The following is a 19,816-nucleotide window of genomic DNA, read 5'->3' on the forward strand; positions in this document are numbered from 1 at the left end:
CTAGAGTCACAACAAGACGATTAAACCATGTCACAAGGAAAGCATAGGAATGTCACGGTCATCGAGTGTTAAATCTAGATTCTAAATCTTGATCCAAATTCTAGGCAAGGGTCAGTTAAACCACGTCACAGGGGGATGCACAGGAATGCCATGGGCATCGGGTACTGAACCCAGATTCTGAATTATGGGCAAGAGTTATTACAAGACTGTTTTAACTTGATTTGATTTTTCTCAACCTACTCGAGATAAGGCCCACATAGAAAAAAGGACCGAATGGATTTTTTCTCCCTTGTTTTAGGGCGTGATGGGTTCGTAGACGAATAATAGAGACACGGATGATCGAGACAATATGGCATTAAACTATTGGGAGGTGGTCCATATGTATTATTTAGGGGGAAAAGAGTTAATGAGAAAGCAAAGGGTGTGGTCCTTGTGATTCCCACTTAGGCTTTGCTTAGGCAACCAAACATAATCAATCTCAAACCCATTCCCCTTTGCTTCAGTTTTTGAATCCGCAACTTTCGCCTTCCCCACGTTGCTCTCCACTCTCCATTTCATCACCCCATGCTTCTAAATAAATAAATAAAAATAAAATGTACTTATAAGATATTAGATTGATTAGACGTCACAAATAAACATATTAGAGCTTATTAGTCGGTCTATTTTATTCAAATCGTTTATAAGATATTCTATTATTGTCAACATAAACATAATTCCACTGCTCTAAACTAAGAGCTCGGTTGGAAATGGTTTGTAAGGGTAAAAAGTAATTAGGGGAGAATTTAACAGCCTAAATTATTTGGTAAAACAAATCGTTTATTAGTCTGTCTATACCCACCACTAGCAAATATTGTCCTATTTAGATATTTACCTTAATGGGTTTTCCCTCGCTCGGTGTTTTTTTCTAAATGATTTCTCCCGCTCTGTGTAAGCCCACCACTAGCAAACATTATCTTTCTGAACTTTCCCTTAAAACTTTATGTTTTAAAGCGTATTTATCAGGGAGAGAGTGGTTTTAACTTTTATAAAAGGTTATTTTTATCCTTTTAAAGAATTTCCAAATGCAAAAATCTAGGCCACTCTCTTTCCATATTAATCTTAGCTTGGAAATATACTGGTTGAAATATCACGAAAATGACTATATTTATGAAATAATTAAAATCTATTTTGTTTTATTTATAAAATTAAAAACATATTTTCTTGACCTAACGAGTGACACAGACATTTCAGAAACTAAGAAGTTTCCGAGCAAAATGGTAGCCATGATTTTTCTTGGCTCACAAGTTGAAATTTTGACTATTTTCATTGACTACAGAAAAAAGTTGACCATAAAAACAAACAAATTAATTAATTGCAAATAAGGACACAAAAAACACATAATTTAACGAAGACCCACACCTAATGTTTAAAAAATATTTTACTGAATAACAATTTTAATTCGTTTTGTTTTTATCCTTATAATAGTCAAATTTTACATATTAATTAAGTATACATTTTAAATATTTTACAATTTAAATAAATAAATATATATTGGTTATATTTTGGGTCGGTCAAAAATAAATAAATAAATATTTTTGGCGTGATTAGTAATTTTCTTTTTATTTTTTTCTTTAAATTATGAAAACATTTAAAATATGTTTGTCAATTATATGATTTAATTTATTATTATTTTTTATAATGTTTTTAATTTCATTTAATTTAATGTACTGTTCTTGAACTGATTTGAAAATGAAAACCAAATTGAATAAATGCTGTCAAATAAAAATAATAAATAATTAAATAACAGGTGAAAGAATATCGGTCAAATGCTTATAAATAACTGTTTTATTCAAAGGGAAAGTCTAAATTTGGTTCTAATTTCCAATTTTGAATACATTACTATTAATTAAAAAAAAAAAAAAAGTGTTTATTTGTGAAAAATAAACACACGTGTCACCTCTAGATACATCTTAATTTCTGAGTCCAAATATATTTTTTTATATTTATATCTTATTTTCGTGTAGATTTTAACTTTTTTGAAAAATATAGTTTTTTATTGTATAATAATTATTATTTAATTAATAAAATGAAAAAAAATACATTAATAAAAATAATATTTATGGAATGGGATTTAACAATTTTTAAATGGACGTCAATTTCAATATCATAAGACTATACATGAAAAAAGAATAATAATATTGAATACGGAACTGAAAAATATAATTAACTTTTGGAGAAAATAAAAATAAAAATAATAAAAATAAAAAAAGAAAAAAGAAAAGAAAATCACAGCCCCATCTTTTGCACGTTCCTTGTCTACCTCTTCCAACAATACAAACGGAATAAGAAAACCTTTCAATTTTTAAATCATTATGCCAATTTTATTTATTATTTTTTTATTATTTTTTTTTTTTTTTTTTGTGATACAGATTAATCCACTCGAAAAGAAAATTCTCGTTACAACGGAAAGTAGATACAGGGTACCTGACCCAATTTTTAAAAGTTGTTTGCTTCAAAAGACGTTATCGACTCAAAAATTAAAATTTTAAATTCTTCCCTTCTAAATATTGTAGAATTGAATTACAATTTTAGTTCATAAATTTTTATTTAAAAATAAATAAATATAGACAAAATGTTGAAAATTTTAGATTCAATTAAATATATAATAAATTTTATATTTAATATAGCTGTTATTTTTTAAAATGTCAAATATGTTGAATAATTTACGAAATTAAATTTAATATTTTTATTTTTCTACTATGGTTACTTATACGTATCAAAAGCTAATAAATGTCTTCAAACGAGTTAATGTTAGGATTTTTTAAAAAAAAAAAACTAAAATAATTATAGTATTTATTAATATCCTCAAAGATGTTTACGGTGACATTATAAAGTCATATATAATATGTTACGTATCCTATTTCAATACGAAATTAATTTAAAGTTAATGTCGAGAAATTATCAACTTTAGTTAATGAGAATGAGCGAGACAGATCCTCTAAGTAAAAATTAATCAATGTACCAAGCTTAATTAAATTCTTCCTATCTAACCATGTAAAATAGTCAACCAACGAAAAAACGACTAGGTAGAGTATGCCGTAAATCGAAAGATGACGTTAAATTGTTCATTTTGGGTCGAGAAATTATTTGAGGAAATCGTAATAAAGTGGCTGAAAGTTTTGACTGAAAGATCATTGGTTCGATTTGGTCGAGTTTGATTATTTTTTAGACCTAAATCATTTGTTCGAGTCGTAAAAACTTTAGATTATCGGAAGAAATGGAAAGAAAATTAGAAAAGCATACAGTGAGTTTGCAGGCTTCTTTTGTGGCCAATGCTAATCCACTGCACATGGGAAGCTTTCCGATCAAATACGTCCAATCGAACCCACAAAATAAAGAAATAAAGAAATAAAGAGAATAATAATAAAAAGAAAAAGAAAGTGAGGGCGAAAGCATAAATGGCTGTTGGGTCCAATATTGCGGGGGACTTGCACTCTCGATCTCGTTCTCCTAATCCATATTCAAGTAAAATTGAGGTATATGAATAAATCGAGACCATGGTTAAAAAAACTTATAAGAATTCGTAGTTACTACTTATACTATCAAGACACACAAAACATTTCTGATAAGGATGTGGAAACCTGTTCCTAGTAGACACGTTTTAAAATTGAGAGACTGACAACAATACGTAACAGGTCTGTAACAGCCTAGATCCACCGCTAGCAGATATTATCCTCTTTGGGCTTTCCCTTTCGGACTTCCCCTGAAAGCTTTAAAACGCTTCTGCTAGGGGAAGGTTTTCACACCCTTATAAATGGTGTTTTGTTCTCCTTCCCAACCAACGTGGGACATCACAGGGTCAAAGCAGACAATATCTGCTAGTGGTGAGCTTGAGTTGTTACAAATAGTATAAGAGCCAGATAACAGGCGATGTGTCAATAAGGACGCTAGGCCCCAAGGAAGTAGATTGTAAGGTCCCACATCGGTTGGAGAGGGGAACAAAATATTCCTTATTAGGGTGTGGAAACCTCTCCCTAACATACGCGTTTTTAAAACGTGAGACTGATAGCGATACGTAATAGATCTTGGGATGGATTGTAAAGTCTCACATCTATTGGAGAGGAGAACGAAGCAATAGATAAAAGTTATATATATGAAGTTTCAAATCAAATCGGGACATTGAATTATTGAAAGAAGAACGAAAAATTATAATTTAAATGAAGCAAGGTAAGGTAATTTTGTTGGATTTATTCATATATGAATGGAATATGTCAGAGTTTTATTTTTTATTTTTTATTTTTAAAAATAAATTCCATTTTCTAATCATTATAGATCTTGTTGCCTCCAATTTTGTTGTTTTTTTCTTTCATAAGGTGCGACAAGATCTGATTTATTTTATTTTAATGTATCCATTTCTAACTCTTTTTATTTTATTTTGGTCTATGAATTCCTTAAATATCAATCTTATATTATATATATATATCATATATATTTCATATTCTCTCTATACCCCGACCATCATCAAACTAAAATGAACTATTCACACGCTTAGATCTAGCATCTAGCGAGACCCATGACGAACGAACAACACACTCCCAACATGAATAATCAAGTCAATCTAAATCTCGAGAGACCAAACCAATATTTTAAGCAGAATTAACAACAAATTAAATCGACATGGCCTACAAGTTCATACACTCGTTTCTAGCGATTTCAACCAAGATCTATGCAAGACCCAAGACCTACGATGACCGATGACCACCTACTGAGGATAGACTAAATTTGCAAATTTTCAGCAATTTTATGCAAGACTCGAACGATCTACGATTTCACACGGTATCAAAAACTATAAAATCCAACTAAATACAAACATGGTAAAAAAAATTAATTTGAAAACCCATGAACACAAATATATAACCAAACTCAAATGATGCATTCAATTGTTTAATTGTTCATGTATATTTATGTGGCCCCTATATCATAATTCAATTTTATCTCCTTTTTTCTTGGCTTTATATATATATATATATATATAATCAACTAACACATTTATGCACTCAACTTTATCGACACGGCCGACCTCAACAATTTAGTAGCCATTTATTTCTTTATCCGTTATTGGTTCGATTTTTTTTCTTCATTCAAAATGTAATATTTTATTATTTTATAGATGGTTCTCCTTATAATTAATAAATTATCAACATGAGTATAGTTCAATTGAGACAATATTAATAGCATAGTTAAATTTTATGGAGCATAGGGTCGGAATTTGATCAATTAGAAATAAGCTAAAAACAAAGTACAAAATAAAAATTATAATTTAATTTATAATATATTATATTAGCTTTTTAATATTGCTTTGGTAGCTTTCCTAAATTTAATAAAGTAATGAAGATGAGTCTTTTTGTCTTAAATTGAATGGATCTAATAAATAAATAAATAAATAAATAAATAAATAAATAAATAAATAAATAAATAAATAAATAAAGCAATAAGCATTGTCTGCAAAAAAAAGCAGCCACTCTGATCTCGTAATGCTCATAAAATTAATATTAAATTAACAAAAAGAGTATCTTTTTTTTAAATATTCACCTTTTTATTAATATATATTATTTACTTATAATTTTAGAAAAAAAAATAGATCTATTAATTTTTTAATAAATTTTAAATTTGTTTAGTGAGAATTTATTTGAAAGCTTAGTATATATTCGGTATGAGAGGCTATTTATCTTTGATTGTGAGATATTATATAAATTCATTCCTACCACTTTTTTTTTTTTTTTTATATTATTGTCATTTTTTAAATATAAATTATCCAATATTTTCAAATATAATCCGCCTTTCTATTTCAACTATTAATATAACAGTCTAAGCTCACCACTAGCAGACATTGTCCTCCTTTTCCGTTTCGAGCTTCCCTTTAAGGTTTTTAAAACATGTTTGTTAGGGAGAATGTTTTCACACTCTTATAAACAGTGATTCTTTCCCCTCTCCAATTGATATGAGATCTCGTAATCTATTCTCCTCCAAGGTCTGACTCATCGCTGTCACTTGTTTCTCTCTCTGACCAACGTGGGATCTCACAATACGGACCCCCCTTTGAGACATAACTTCCTCGTTGGCACTCAAGGGCTTGACCAGTTATAGTTAGATAGAACACAATTTATTTAAGGTTAGAGATTCAGATAGGCTTACACTACATGTTAAACCAATAGGGTTAGTCATCGTTTGCAACATGAACATAGCTCAATGATTAAGACATCTAATCGTTTCTGTGTACATGAGGTTCATTCGTTGGACTAGACCAACATTCAAATCGAACCCTAAACCTTAATTAAAAACGAAATCGTTATCAAACCGACCTAGATATTAATAGTAAGCGGGGTAGATTCTGAAGAGGTCCCGAGAACAAAAGAAGGGTTTAGCGTCGTGAGGGAAGTTATTGTAAGTGGTTGGGGTGGATGGGAAATGGCATGGGAAGCTAGGTTGGTGCAGTCATTTTCAAAGCAAATCCCCATTGGCATCCCTTCAAGGCTTCAACCCAAACAAACTCCATTGGCTTAGTGAGTCAAAATGGCTTAGCCATCGGGTGTGGGTCCTCTCCCCTGTGGATATTGTTGAACCAGCCACGCCCCAACTTGTCGTTTTATGCTTTCACAAATCTTCCTATTATTCCCATTTCCACTAATCATCCTTCAAAATTCCCCTATAAATACCCTTCGCCCCTCCTCCAACAAACCCCACACAGAGCAAAACAGAGTGACACACAACAACAACAACAACCAGAAAAGCTCTAATTTTGCACCAATGGAGTTCCCAATTATCAACTTGGAGAAGCTTAATGGCGAAGAACGAGCCCCCATCTTGGAGAAAATCAAAGACGCCTGTGAAAATTGGGGCTTTTTCGAGGTAATAATCTCTCGTTTACTCGGGTTTTTTTTTGTATAGTTCAACTGATTAAAACACGAGTAATTTTTGCAGCTTTTGAACCATGGGATTGAGCCAGAGTTTCTGGACAAAGTGGAGAGGCTAACGAAACAGCACTACAAGAAGTGTATGGAACAGAGGTTCAAGGAGCTGGTGGAGAGTAAAGGGTTAGATGGGGTTCAGGTGGAGGTCAACGATCTTGACTGGGAAAGCACTTTCTTCCTCCGCCATCTCCCGGTTTCCAACATCGCCGACTTGCCGGACTTGGACGACGAATACAGAGCCGTCATGAAGGAATTTGCTGCCAAATTGGAGAAGCTTGCGGAAGTGCTTTTGGATTTACTTTGCGAGAATCTTGGGCTCCCAAAAGGGTACCTCAAGAATGTGTTTTATGGATCTAAAGGACCCACTTTTGGCACCAAGGTTAGCAACTACCCACCTTGTCCTAAGCCGGATCTGATCAAGGGCCTCCGAGCCCACACCGACGCCGGTGGCATCATCCTCCTCTTCCAAGACGACAAGGTGAGTGGCCTCCAGTTGCTGAAAGACGACCAATGGGTCGACGTGCCACCGCTCCGCCACTCGATCGTCGTCAACATTGGCGACCAGCTAGAGGTAATCGTTAGGAATCACAACTCTCTACGGTAGAATAATATTTACACCTATGATCATCAATACCCATGAGTAAAGAAACGCTTAAATGGGATGAACGTTGCAGGTGATCACGAACGGGAAGTACAAAAGCGTGCTGCACCGAGTGATAGCGCAGCGCGACGGGGAAGGGAGGATGTCATTAGCATCGTTCTACAACCCCGGGAGCGACGCAGTGATATACCCAGCGCCGGCCCTGGTGGGGAAAGAGGGTGAGGAGAAGAATGAAGTATTATACCCAAAGTTCGTGTTTGAAGACTACATGAAGCTGTATGCAGGGCTGAAATTCCAGGCCAAGGAGCCAAGGTTTGAAGCCATGAAAGCTGTGGAATCCAACTAATTGATTCATCAACTCAGGGGAATATATGACCATAATTATGTGTGTTATTTTAAACTTAACTCATTGGAATAAGAATATATATAATATATATATATATATATTATATAATATATTGTATGGTGAAAAATGGGGTTTGTTTATGTGTATGTTTAAAATGAGTATTTGTAAGCTTGAAATGGAATGGATTGGTTAGTGATTTAATGTAAAGTTTTGAAATGAGTGTGGTTTTTATTTAGTATATTTAAGATTTTTTTGTTTAATTATTTAATACTGAAAGTGAGTTGACGTGGAAAGTTCATCCAAAATTGAATGTTTTCTGTTATAAGTGGGGCTTTTGGAAGTGTATAGAAAAAGAAAGTTCAACTCAATAAATAATACATAATTTAATTATTAAAACTTTAAGGTTAAAGTTCTCTTTTTTATCTGTCTCTAAAAGGTTTTATATATACACACATAATATGACTTAGCTTTTCTTTTTAGTATTATTACCTTTATTGTTTCAAAATAAAAAGGCTCTTCATATCATCATTTTTTTTTTGTAGACCGGTGACCCGACCAAAAAGCTTGTAGCTACAGAAGCAAAAAGTGACTTTCATATTATCTGATTTTAGAAAACAAAACTCATTTTAGGCTAAATAATGATATCAAAATCTTTTCCACTATAAATGACACTAATAAACTCGAACCAATAGAATACAGTTTTAATTAATTTTTGTTGGTATTTTCCCTATTGATGAAAGGTGGCTCGTTAGTTCTACATACAGATCCATTGTTTGTGCGGCAATACGGAAAATGTCAAGTCAATTTATTGGTAAGATATAGGCAGGAAAAAATTCCAAGATCACAAAAGTGAATTTTGGCCTAACAAATCCTTAATATTTTTTAAAGACAGGATGTTTCTATGTTTCAAGAAAGTGTTATTTTAATGAAGAAAAATTACAGGTCGATAGAATTTGAGTGAAGTTTACACCACATAAGCTTGACTTTGACCGAATATTGCAAAGGGCAAACAAGCAGAAGTAAGTAATCATTATAAATTGGCAAAGGTAGAATACAACTCATCAACACTACCAACTATGCAATGATTGCCCGTGATCATTGGCATCAAACCTAAAAATGAAGACAGTCAATATGGTTAATGGAATTCCTACTCATTGGCCCTAAACTAAGCCACTATCCACTTAAGAGATGCCTCTCCAATCATTCATCAAGATTTAACTGAAATTCATAATGTTCAGAATAATCATTTCATATGAAGAACACGGTTCCCAGTGCAATGAATGGATCCAATAAGAGTTCCATAAGAAATCAAGATGAGAGGAACTATTGGTTGGTGGGTATATAAAGTGTACCTTTGGTTAAGTGGTCGTCGAGCTTTTTCCACTGACACTTCCAGCTGCTTCTTCGTCTTGGAACGAACCAGAGATGATCATACAGCTGAAAATTGTAGCTAGCATTTTATTGTTCCAAATATAACTCAACATTACATTATAGTGTTCTTCAACATGCAAATTGGCTTACCTTTTATAATAGTTAAGGAAAGAAACGGTTAGGAATCATGGATCTCCACAATGGTATGATATTATCTACTTTGAGCATAAGCTTTCATGGTTTTGCCTTGCACTTCCCCAAAATGCTTTATATCAATGGAGATGTATTTCCTTACTTATAAACCTATGATCATTCCCTAAATTAGCTAGTGTAGAACTCCCTCCCAACCATTAATAGAAACAACTTGGAAGGTGATGAATGAGAATATTTGTTAAAACCATCCCACCTAAATGATCGTGAAATTCTCTATTTATAATCATAAAATAAATTACAAAAGAAGTAGAAAGAACCGTAAATAGATACAAGATCTTTATCTATAATAAAAGGTCAAATATAGTACCTATGGTAAACCGTGATTGAATGTTAAAAATATGCTTAACTTGAGAACTTTAATTCCTTTTACCTCAACTATTAGATTAACCTCACTATGACTTTGAGGTGTGTGAATGTTTTCTGCTGCTTCCCTAGTCGTCTAATGAATGCCACCCGAACCACCAAAGAAATCTTTACAAAAACAAACAGACTGATATAGAACAAGAGTTTAGAATACCTAGAAGTGTACAAATGTAAACATGCGTCATTACTCTAAGGGTAAGAAAAGAAAAGAAAAGAAAAGAAAATTCTCTAAATTACTAAGAGGAATTTCAGGAGTTACTGTCTTTTTCATTTTATTCCTCCAGCACAAGTCTGTCCTCTGCATTTGCCAAAGAACAAACAGAAAGCATTTCAGTACAATAATTTTTCACCTCTTTGAGCATGCGAATGACATGGGAAGATGCCTCAAGTCGGAGACATCGAACAATTCCATAAACCTCTGGTCTGAAATTCTTGCTTTTGCAGCTGCAAATCTCTGGTACTCATCAAACACAGAAGTGAGGCACCACCTCTGCAATTTTCTCAGGCATCCCACAAGGCAACCTGTACGATGCTGGACAGAGAGAAGGGTTTCTAGGTAAAGAGAGTAGTGAACTTGGATTCATGGGATGTGGAAGCATAGAGGGAAACACAGTGACTACCTTTCCTCTCTTGCAATGTATGAGGATTGGATGATTTCTATCGTCTGCATTGAGAAAATTTAATTAAGAAACAACAATCTTAAAAGACTAATACTCTAGTCAATCACTTTTAAGATGATATTCAGTAGTACCAAGGACAACTTTCAGTGCTTCACGAATCATATCATCTGGGATATTCACAAAAGGCTCCTGAAAACCCAAACAATAATACCAATATAAAAGACAGAAAACTAACTCCAAAAGCTATATTGGTATTTCTGTGCAATCCAGCAGAGTCAGACATATTTCACTCGTATTCTCATTTCAACGGGAACATAATCATATAGCATCACAGTATACCACTTAAAGAAACCAGAAAAGATCACAAGCAGGCTGATGCAACATTATCATAAATCAGGCCTCCATAACTGAGGCATAAACAATGACAATTTGATCAAGATTGAAGCACTGAGGCACTAATAGGATGGATTAAAATGATGTTGTAACAGTTCAAGCCTACCGCTAACAGATATTGTCCTCTTTGGACTTTCCCTCAAGGTTTTTAAAAAATGCGTCTGCTAGGAAGAGGCTTCCACACCTCCAACCGATGTGGGATCTTACAATCCACCTCCTCCCCAACCGATGCGGGAACTTACAGATGTTCACTCACAGCATAGTGAGGATGCAATGAAGTAAATGTTCAAATCACAAATAAATGAAAAATGATGACCAAAATCCTCGAATTTCCTAAATTTAGAACACATTACACAGTCAGTATTTTCCCAAGCTTAAGATCACATGAAACCGTTAGTAATCAAACCAATCAACATATGCTAGAACTTACGATACAGCTAATAACACTAGTAGATGAAATCGATATCTTCTTATTGCCTGAGAAAATTAGTTTGCCGATTCAAATCTATTGTCATTCATCATAAATCTTATATCTTCAAAAGGTAACCCATGGCATCTAAGCATTCAACATTTTCAAATTCCAAATATCAATCTCCATCAGCTATATCGATGGTCTAGCGTTGATTAGATTTAACGTTTGGGTGAAGATGCAGAGATGAAGAACTAAAACCACGTTCCATCATTTCAAAATGCATTTCTCCCGACTGCATCTCAACTTAAAGAGACTGTGGCCAATTAGAAATTTTCCTTAATGAATTTTCACTTCTCATAAGCGACTTCTGATGCTTCTTTTGAATTTTTTTCATCAATCTGATTCTAAATCAATTCTTTGGTAAGCACAATTCCCGCAATTAGAACAGCTTTGCAGTGTGAATATCAAACATAATGATTAGACAAAATTTCAGACATAACTTAACCTTAGACATATACTTTTCATCACAGAAATCGAGGACTAAAGCTTAATATTAAAATCATGCAGAAGATCGAAACAAATATAAGTTCAAAAAGCCTCCAATGCCCGAGACATCTAGACTTCTGCCCTAATGGAAGCTTATAAACTTATTTGATACTCAACGATGCAAACTCTTAATCGAACTTCGTAATTGTAAAGGAAAACTGAATTATGCGATAAACAACTCCATACCGAATTGCGCCATGCGTTCCCTGGTGAAATTCCATATAACTTAAACTACGTGCTGTAATGTAAACGCTGAACATCTACAGTTAACGCAGTCATTTCCTAATTCAAATATAGCAGTTTTTATCGTTGAGTTGTTAACTGAGATCAGAAATTCTATAATAAAGGAGAGTCCAAAAATGAACGGAAACGCACCTTATAGCTCTCGATTCCAAATTGATACAATCTGATTCCGTTAGACTTGAGAAACTCCATGTTGTGTTCCGGATACGGCTCCGGACATAGACATCTACATCCATAAGTCGATGCAAATTCATCAATCCGTTCATCATAAAGACAGAAAATCCAAACATAGAAACTCAATCGTAAACAAGCAGAACAATACATACATAATGGAACGGAGGCCTAGGGTTTGGAGAAAGGAGAAGTTAGCAGAATTAGGGAAGCCGGAGCGGAAAATGCCATTATCAACCATGGAAAAGTTGAGGGGAGGAATATAGAGGCCGTCACCATCCGGTCCATCCCTCTCGCAATCTTCAGAAGCTTCCAATTCGACCAGCGACGATGCAGTGCGATGGTGATCAATTACGTCGATCTCAACAGTCTTGCATATCTGTTCCGACTGTTGCTTCAAGCTCTGCTCTACAAATTTCATTACAGCTTAAGAAGAAAAAGATGAACAGAAAGAAACTGAGAGTGTTCAAACTGCGGCTTTATAGGGAAGAGATGGCGCGGGAAGGAAGAAGGCTTTGGGATCAAGACGGATATTCCATTTCTTCCTTTTCTTATTCTTTTTCTTTTTCTTTTCCTTATTTCTTTCTTGACAGTGAAGCTAAAAAAATATGGCAACGATAACGACGTCGTACATGCCAATGATCACGTGGGGCGTTGTGACCCTCACAAACACTAACATGGGTCCCATTCTTCATCTTCCATTCACTCTCTCTTCCCGCTTTCCACTCTCTCTCTCCTACTTCGCTCTCCCTCCGACAGCTCGGTCCTCAGAAAGGTCGATGGGGGAGGGATCAACCGGAGCCTTAGTTCCTGCGGTGAAGTCGGAGCCAGCTGCATCGTCAATTCCCGATTGCTCACTCGCCGAGGCTCCGACTCAGCTGGATAAGGACTTCCTCTGCCCGATTTGCATTCAGATCATTAGCGATGCGATCCTCACTGCTTGTGGCCATAGCTTCTGCTATATGTGCATCATTTCATCTCCATAACAAGAGCGATTTCCCTTGCTGCTCTCAGCATCTCACCTCCGACCAGCTGTTTCCTAACTTCTCGCTTGATAAGGTTTGTTTTCTGTAATTCAATTGTTTTTGGCGTTTTTATGTACCGTTTGTTACGATCGATGGATTTATACTGTGTTTTGGATTACTTAATTTTCTTACTTTCCGTCTTGAGGAAGAAACTATTCGAAAACTCTGAACAAAGTGTCCTGGCAAGGTCTGAGATAGGAAAATTTTCGATCACTCTACTTATATTGTGCGGTTTCTGTGCCTTGCTTTTGTGTCTGCTTATACAATCGTGTACTGGTCGATGAATAAGATTACTACCTTGTGGAAGTTCAGTGAAATAATAGTTTCCTATTTTTTAATCTTCTTTGGCGATGAGTTGAACATTATAGTTTCATATAGCAATATCATCCTGTTATACAAAGAAATCTTCTGTTATTTATAATTTTCACTTTTTGGCCTGTGATTTCTTTTTTCTATTAATATTCTTGACTAATTTCATTGATGATGCAGATTAAGCATTGAATTTTATAAAATTTGTAGCAACCATTAAAATGTTAGAATTTAATGAAGCAGGTATGCAGATGCCGATCTCATTATTCTTTTTTTAGAATATTATTTTATCAGATAAATATACTTAATCCATGTATGTTCTCTTACTGTAATCGAAAGTGAGTTCTAGTAGTCTAATGTATACAAATTGGCGAACAAAGTATGACCATCTTTGTCTTAAAATGATTTATTTGAAAATGCAGCTTATCATGATACGATTTTTCTGTACCACATTGTAGATACTGAAGAAGACTTCAGCTCATCAAATAGCAAAAACTGCCACCCCCATTGAACTCTTTCGTCGTGCTTTACAAGGGGTTAATCATCAAGGGTCAGTGCATCTGTTTTGCATTTACATAAATTCTAAATTGGAAGTTTCTTTGCTATTTTGTGTGGGATTTGGGTTGAAAGAAATAATAGAATTTGTAGATATTTGGAGCGGTCTGTGATGAGGACTAGGAGATGGTTAAGTTTAATGGCTCTTTGTGGGTCTTTCTGTAATTATGGTATTGACTTGATATTGTTGGATTGAAGTTCTTTTCTGTAGCTTTTGGGACGTTTTGTTCTGTTTCCCTTGTATATTCTTTCATTTTTCTCAATGAAAGCTTGGTTTCTTACTTTTAAAAAAATTAGCCTAGTTGGTTTATTTTACTCCTTTGTGTGCTTATAAATTGCAAATGTTTCTGAATTCTTTCGTTTCTTTGGTAGGAATTGCAAGCTAAAATGTCCTGGGATTTTTATAAGGAGGAATAGGTTCGTACCTTTAGACGCCATACAAATGAGAAAAACTTTGTTGGTCTGACAGTAAATAACCAATACATTGCTTGCGGCAGTGAAACAAACGAAGTCTTTGTCTACCACAAGGTTATTTATATTCAAAACCGTGGCTCTCCATTCTTTATCTTAGAACATAACACAAGTGTTGCCTCTTGTCTCAGGAAATCTCCAGACAGCTGACTTCGCATAAATTTGGTTCACCTGATGCAGGTGATGTGGAGGATGATGCGGGATCTAATTTCATCAGTGCTGTTTGCTGGAAGAGTGATAGTCGTTAGGCTCCGCTGATACTTATTTATAGTTTGGTCAAAAGATTATATGGGTAAAGCTATTTGGTAAAGCTATATATGGTAAAGCTAAACTATATATGTAAATAGCTATATATAGTAGATGGCTAAATCTGGTAAAGCTATATATAGTAAACTATATCATATATATATATATATATATCTGGTCCGGTAGAGCTTTGAAAATGCTTTCTATTCTCTGTACTCTCTTGTTGTACATACCTGAAGTCATCAATAAAAAAAAATCCTTTTAGCCAGGGAACAATTAAGGTGCTGGTTCTTGCGGTTTAATTAGTAATTTAACCATTTTAGAATAGAAATTATGTAGGGATGCGTCTTTAGCTCAAATATATGTAAGTAATGCTCACGATAGTGCATGTGGTAGGGAAATACAACACAGATGGGTCTTTTTTAGTTAAGGTTACGTGTACCCATCAAGAAGCTGGGGGTATTTTATACCTAGCTCCTGGTGATCATATATGATGAGGATTGTTGGGAGGGAGTCCCACGTTGGCTAATTTAGAGGATAATCATGGGTTTATATGTAAGGAATACATCTCCATTGGTATGAGGCCTTTTGGGGAAACCAAAAGCAAAGCCATGGTATACTCTAAGTGGACATCCGTGGAAATCCGTGATTCCTAACAATCTAATCCTCTATCCACACCCTATTCATTATAGTCATTATGTCCTTGAACCAATCATGCTCTGGAAGCTTGGATTGTGTTCTTTAAATTGGTTACGTTGAACTACTGAATAGAATGCCTTTGTCTGTCACAAGCCTTGTGATAGCATCTTCACTTGTGTACGAGTCTAACTTTGAAGTGAAAGACAATGGAGTAAATGGGGTGGTTTCTGAAGAGTGAGCTGTGAGGCAGTAAGAGGAAGGGCTGACTAATGCATCATCCAAGTATTTGATTTCAATCTTGTTAACATAAACTTAACTTCGGACGATACTTCACTCTAAAATGTAGGAAATTCTTGATCCTGGTTCTGTTTAGAATCATCTTGATAGTTACTACAACAAATTAGTCTCCAAAAACTTTGTACATTCGGCTTCTGCAGTTTCATGTTGAAATTCTCATCTCATTGTCAACTTTTCCGTCCCATTTCGCTTGTGGAAAAGAAAAATTAGGTATTCAATATTGGGATTCAGCAGGAGCGCCAACACAGATATGTCTCAGCCTGCTTTTGACTAGAGGCAATAAAGTTTGTTGGATGACCCATCCTAGATCTTTTTGGTTAATTTTGGTCTAAAGTTTTGAGGACAATAAATATCGAATATCCCTATAGTACCAAAGACTGGTTTGAAGGCGACCTTTATTATGATTATTTTTTTTTTACCTTCATGCTTAGTTGAGTACTGACTTCTGCTGCTTTACTTGACCTATTCATTTCAATTATTGATGCTTGCTTTAACTTCCTTGACCAACTGCCAACTGCCTGCCTTTTTACATAACGATGCTAATCATGCTTTGTCAGCAACTTCTTCCTTTCATGTCATTTCATACCTTAATCCTTTTCAATTTGATCGTCCTCAAAAAATCGCCTCTTGGAGGCGGTTTGCAGCTGAGGAGAACACTTTTTGTATTATGTTCGTAGTATAGAAGAATAGTTCTATACTACTGTTCTTTTTTTTTATAACTATATCATTATTTATTTCACTGTTTTATTCCCTACTCTACCATTCCTGTAGTATTGAAGTTATTTATTTATTCTTGCCTTTACTGGCTCGAAGTTTGGATATGAGACTGGCCTAAAGTGTCTCGAATTCAAACCTCTTGGTGAAATGCTTAATATGTTGTGTGCTATACGAATGAGATAGAGATTTAGTTCGGATCAGTTTGTGTTTTGTTTTTGAACTTCGTAGTTGTATAAAAAGTAAGTTTTTATGAATGTAAGCTTATGCTTTCTATTTCTCAACTTCAGGTTATACAAGCTTAACTTATGAATCGAATTTCATTTGTTATCTCGTGAAATCAGCATTGTGGGCTTGGATAACTACATGTGTTCATATTACCTGAACAACTCGGACTATTCAATAACCATTATAAGAGGTATGGATTACATCCCTCTACGATTCATCCCCTCCCTATGCTGCCAAAAATAAAAGAATATAATAATTAATTAATGAGCAATGGAAAGGAATAGAGGAAGAAAACAGAAAAGCTTTCTTTATTGCCTGTGAAGATTGTCAATAAAAATAAAGAATGGGAATAGGTATATGTACGTGGCACAAGCGTAGGGGACGGGGTGCTTGGTAAAACAAGATTCCCCATAAAGAAATAGAGAAATCGAGAGTTCGTCAAATGGTCAAAATTCAAACCTCTTCCTTCCCTCATTATGAGAGCCCTTAATAAACTTTCAACAACATTCAACCAATATGGAAGCTCATCATATGATTTCGCATCCACGTGTTGTGTCATCTTTAGTGGCAAACCGTAACTATATTGGGCACAATTTATTTAGTTATTCGGACACATAGGACATGAGTTAGATTAATTATGGTATACGGTTACACTATTTTTCTAAAATGCTTTTTGACATTACCCTATATTTCTTTTTATTTATTTAAATTATATTATTTCTATATTTAAAAAAATATCCCATCCGAGTTCAGCTGTAAAAATAGCAGGGGATCAATGGTGGCGTTCATCCAAGATTCACGCACATTATGGGCAAAGAGAAGCTCGATTCGCGACACGTGGCTAGAGGCGAATGGCGCGTGGTCAACAGACAAAAAAGTTGACGCGTGAGGGAGACAGGAGGACGAATGAGAGCGTCCACCGATAGTGAGAGAGTGAGAGAGAGAGTGTGAAAACAAAACTAAAAAATAATAATAAATATATTTATAAATAAAAATTAATTAATTAAAAACTTTTTTTTTTTTTTTTTTTTTTTTCATTTTCTTCCTTTCTCCTATAATTTTGTTGGTGAGTGGGGGAGGCTTAATCTGTCCCTTTCGTGGGCCCCACTCTCGATTTCCCATTGTCTCAGTGTTTTCGTGGGCTCAAATTAATCCCCCTGACCATTTTACCCCTCCTTTAATTATTTTTTCTTTTACTTTTATAATTAATCAATTCATTATAATCTCCAAGAAATTTTAATTTCTAAACAAAATAGATTCTTTTAATTCCTTAATAAATAAATTATTATTTTAATTAATAAAACTTTAAAATATTTAATTCAGTTACGGGTAGCCTTCCACTACCTATATTTAAAAAAATATTTCATAATCAAAGTATGTGCTTTAATAGTTAGATACAAACCTTACCATACTCATATTTAAAATCATATTATATATTTATTAAATAATTAACGGCATCCATGTATATTTTTAATTAAAAATAATTAACTATAAAATAATATTGAGAATCACATATTATTTTTTAATTTTAGAAATCAAAATATGGTTCATCTACTAAGTATATTTGATAAACTTGATTTTCTTTTATTTATCTAAAATCAAATTTCAATTTATTCCATAAGAAATGATTTTTTTTTAGATTTTTCAGATTGCAATTTAAATTATATATATTTTAAAAAATATCGATATAAAAATAATTAAAATAATATGTCTACTTCATTCTTAATAATCAAGCCATAACAATTGCTTTTGAATTTACATACCGCTAATATGTTTTCGTATGATATCTGATTTTCTTAAGTCGTCGTCAATTATTTTAAAAGTTAGCTGGTCGGGATATCGAAAGTGTAGATAATAGTATACACAAAGACGATGGAAGTCTAAGTTCAAGGACACTCACATCCGTGGACCATAACGACAGTCATTTTAGGGTTTGGTTTAGCCTCCCATTTTAGTCTGGTTCAACCTGAGGGCAAGCACGTGACATGGCGCCTTGTCTCTGCCAAAATCTAAAAAATTTCTCTGATGCCCCTCTGACGGCGACGATTTTTCACTTTTTTCCAAAAAAAGTTTTAAATAATTCGAAAATGGCACATAGATTTAAGAAATTCCAGTGACGACAGAATGACGCTTCTACCCTTCTAATCTGGAAATAAAGTTATTTTTCTCATGCCATTTCCGTCATTTCACACTTCAATGGTTTTTGGACAGTTTATGTGGGCCCGACCCTTAAATTCTGGCCCACATTTCTCCACCGCCCCTCCCCGCTTCGCGCCCTTTCACGTCGACAATTTTTCGCCAACTTAAACGGCGAAAGAAATAGTCTGCCAAATTACTAAACTACCCTTCATCTCATCTCATTGTTTTATAATTTCTTTTAATTCAATAATAAATTATTCATTCTTTGAAATGACGTATTTGCCCTTTCTTATTATTTTGAAAATGCCTTTTTCAAGTCAACTATAGTCTATATGGTCTATGGTCTTTGGTCTTCCTTCCCTTTATAATGGTGGAAGAATTCACCCTTGACTTATGGACTTATGTTAATTCTAATATTATTATATTTAAAGTAATTTTTTAATAATTATTTTATCGAACGAGTGCGCACAAGAAGGTTCAATTGTGCTTTTCTGTGTCTACACTGCAAGTCTCGAAGATCAAGTCCGTTAGTAAAATAGCTCATAAATAATACGTCGTACTTATAGTGCGAGTCTTGAAGACTAAGTGAAAGTCAGTACCGAGAATAAAATTATAAATAGTGTGCAATTTACATTTCAACATATTGTTACTCTAACCGTGACGATTCTTGGTCTTCGTTTCTATCACACGTTTATAACTCCATGCAATTATTAAAGAAAAATAATTAAAAAGAAGCAAGAAATTTCAAAATAAATAAAAATAAGAAAGAAAAAAGAAAAAGGAATCGTGGATTCTTGAGGCCCACTCTAATTTTAAAAAAAGTGAAAAAAGAGTAAAGACAATAAATAATAATTTCCTTGAAAATAAAAAAAATAAAAAATAAAGAAAATACATTTTACACTTTATTCTTCATCGTAATTTTCAATATTAATACATTAATAATTAGATTCTAATTCCCATAAAA

General features: G+C 33.9%; 2 protein-coding genes and 2 long non-coding RNA genes across 23 annotated transcripts; 3 read left to right on the forward strand and 1 right to left on the reverse strand.

The window, feature by feature from the left end:
* The first annotated feature begins 6,712 nt into the window (after positions 1-6,712).
* On the forward strand, positions 6,713-8,135 carry LOC111795552 (1-aminocyclopropane-1-carboxylate oxidase 1). The gene is made up of 3 exons (XM_023678046.2): positions 6,713-6,888; positions 6,961-7,521; positions 7,625-8,135. The coding sequence occupies exons 1-3, from the start codon at positions 6,787-6,789 to the stop codon at positions 7,895-7,897; spliced, it is 936 nt and encodes a 311-aa protein (XP_023533814.1). The 5' UTR covers positions 6,713-6,786; the 3' UTR covers positions 7,898-8,135.
* Positions 8,136-8,849: 714 nt separating this feature from the next.
* On the reverse strand, positions 8,850-12,780 carry LOC111795554 (inositol diphosphatase DSP4). Of its 19 annotated transcripts, none has more exons than XR_015421035.1 (8): positions 12,385-12,780; positions 12,191-12,284; positions 10,596-10,653; positions 10,465-10,508; positions 10,195-10,376; positions 9,852-9,971; positions 9,250-9,334; positions 8,850-9,007 (listed from the first exon to the last, which is right to left on the reverse strand). XR_015421035.1 is itself a non-coding variant. In XM_023678053.2 (7 exons), exons 1-6 carry the CDS (start codon positions 12,648-12,650, stop codon positions 9,256-9,258), a joined length of 723 nt encoding a protein of 240 aa, XP_023533821.2. In that variant the 5' UTR covers positions 12,651-12,780; the 3' UTR covers positions 8,850-9,007; positions 9,250-9,255. The 19 variants fall into 19 exon arrangements, 9 of the variants coding, with proteins under 9 accessions (XP_023533821.2, XP_023533823.2, XP_023533819.2 ...); XR_015421034.1 differs by having other exon boundaries at positions 8,850-9,115; XR_015421033.1 differs by having other exon boundaries at positions 9,419-9,971.
* A 169-nt stretch (positions 12,781-12,949) lies between these two features.
* Positions 12,950-14,865, forward strand: LOC111795556 (uncharacterized). Of its 2 annotated transcripts, XR_002815218.2 has the most exons (4): positions 12,950-13,288; positions 13,986-14,113; positions 14,491-14,646; positions 14,721-14,865. It is a non-coding gene; the product is annotated as an uncharacterized LOC111795556 (long non-coding RNA). The 2 variants fall into 2 exon arrangements; XR_015421037.1 differs by lacking the exon at positions 13,986-14,113 and having other exon boundaries at positions 12,956-13,288; positions 14,721-14,860.
* A 233-nt stretch (positions 14,866-15,098) lies between these two features.
* Positions 15,099-17,728, forward strand: LOC147792750 (uncharacterized). The gene is made up of 3 exons (XR_015421038.1): positions 15,099-15,116; positions 16,776-16,903; positions 17,467-17,728. It is a non-coding gene; the product is annotated as an uncharacterized LOC147792750 (long non-coding RNA).
* Positions 17,729-19,816: the final 2,088 nt, after the last annotated feature.

The sequence above is a fragment of the Cucurbita pepo genome, chromosome 5, assembly GCF_057944985.1.
Source record: "Cucurbita pepo subsp. pepo isolate OVF chromosome 5, ASM5794498v1, whole genome shotgun sequence".
NCBI classification, from domain to species: Eukaryota; Viridiplantae; Streptophyta; class Magnoliopsida; order Cucurbitales; family Cucurbitaceae; genus Cucurbita; species Cucurbita pepo.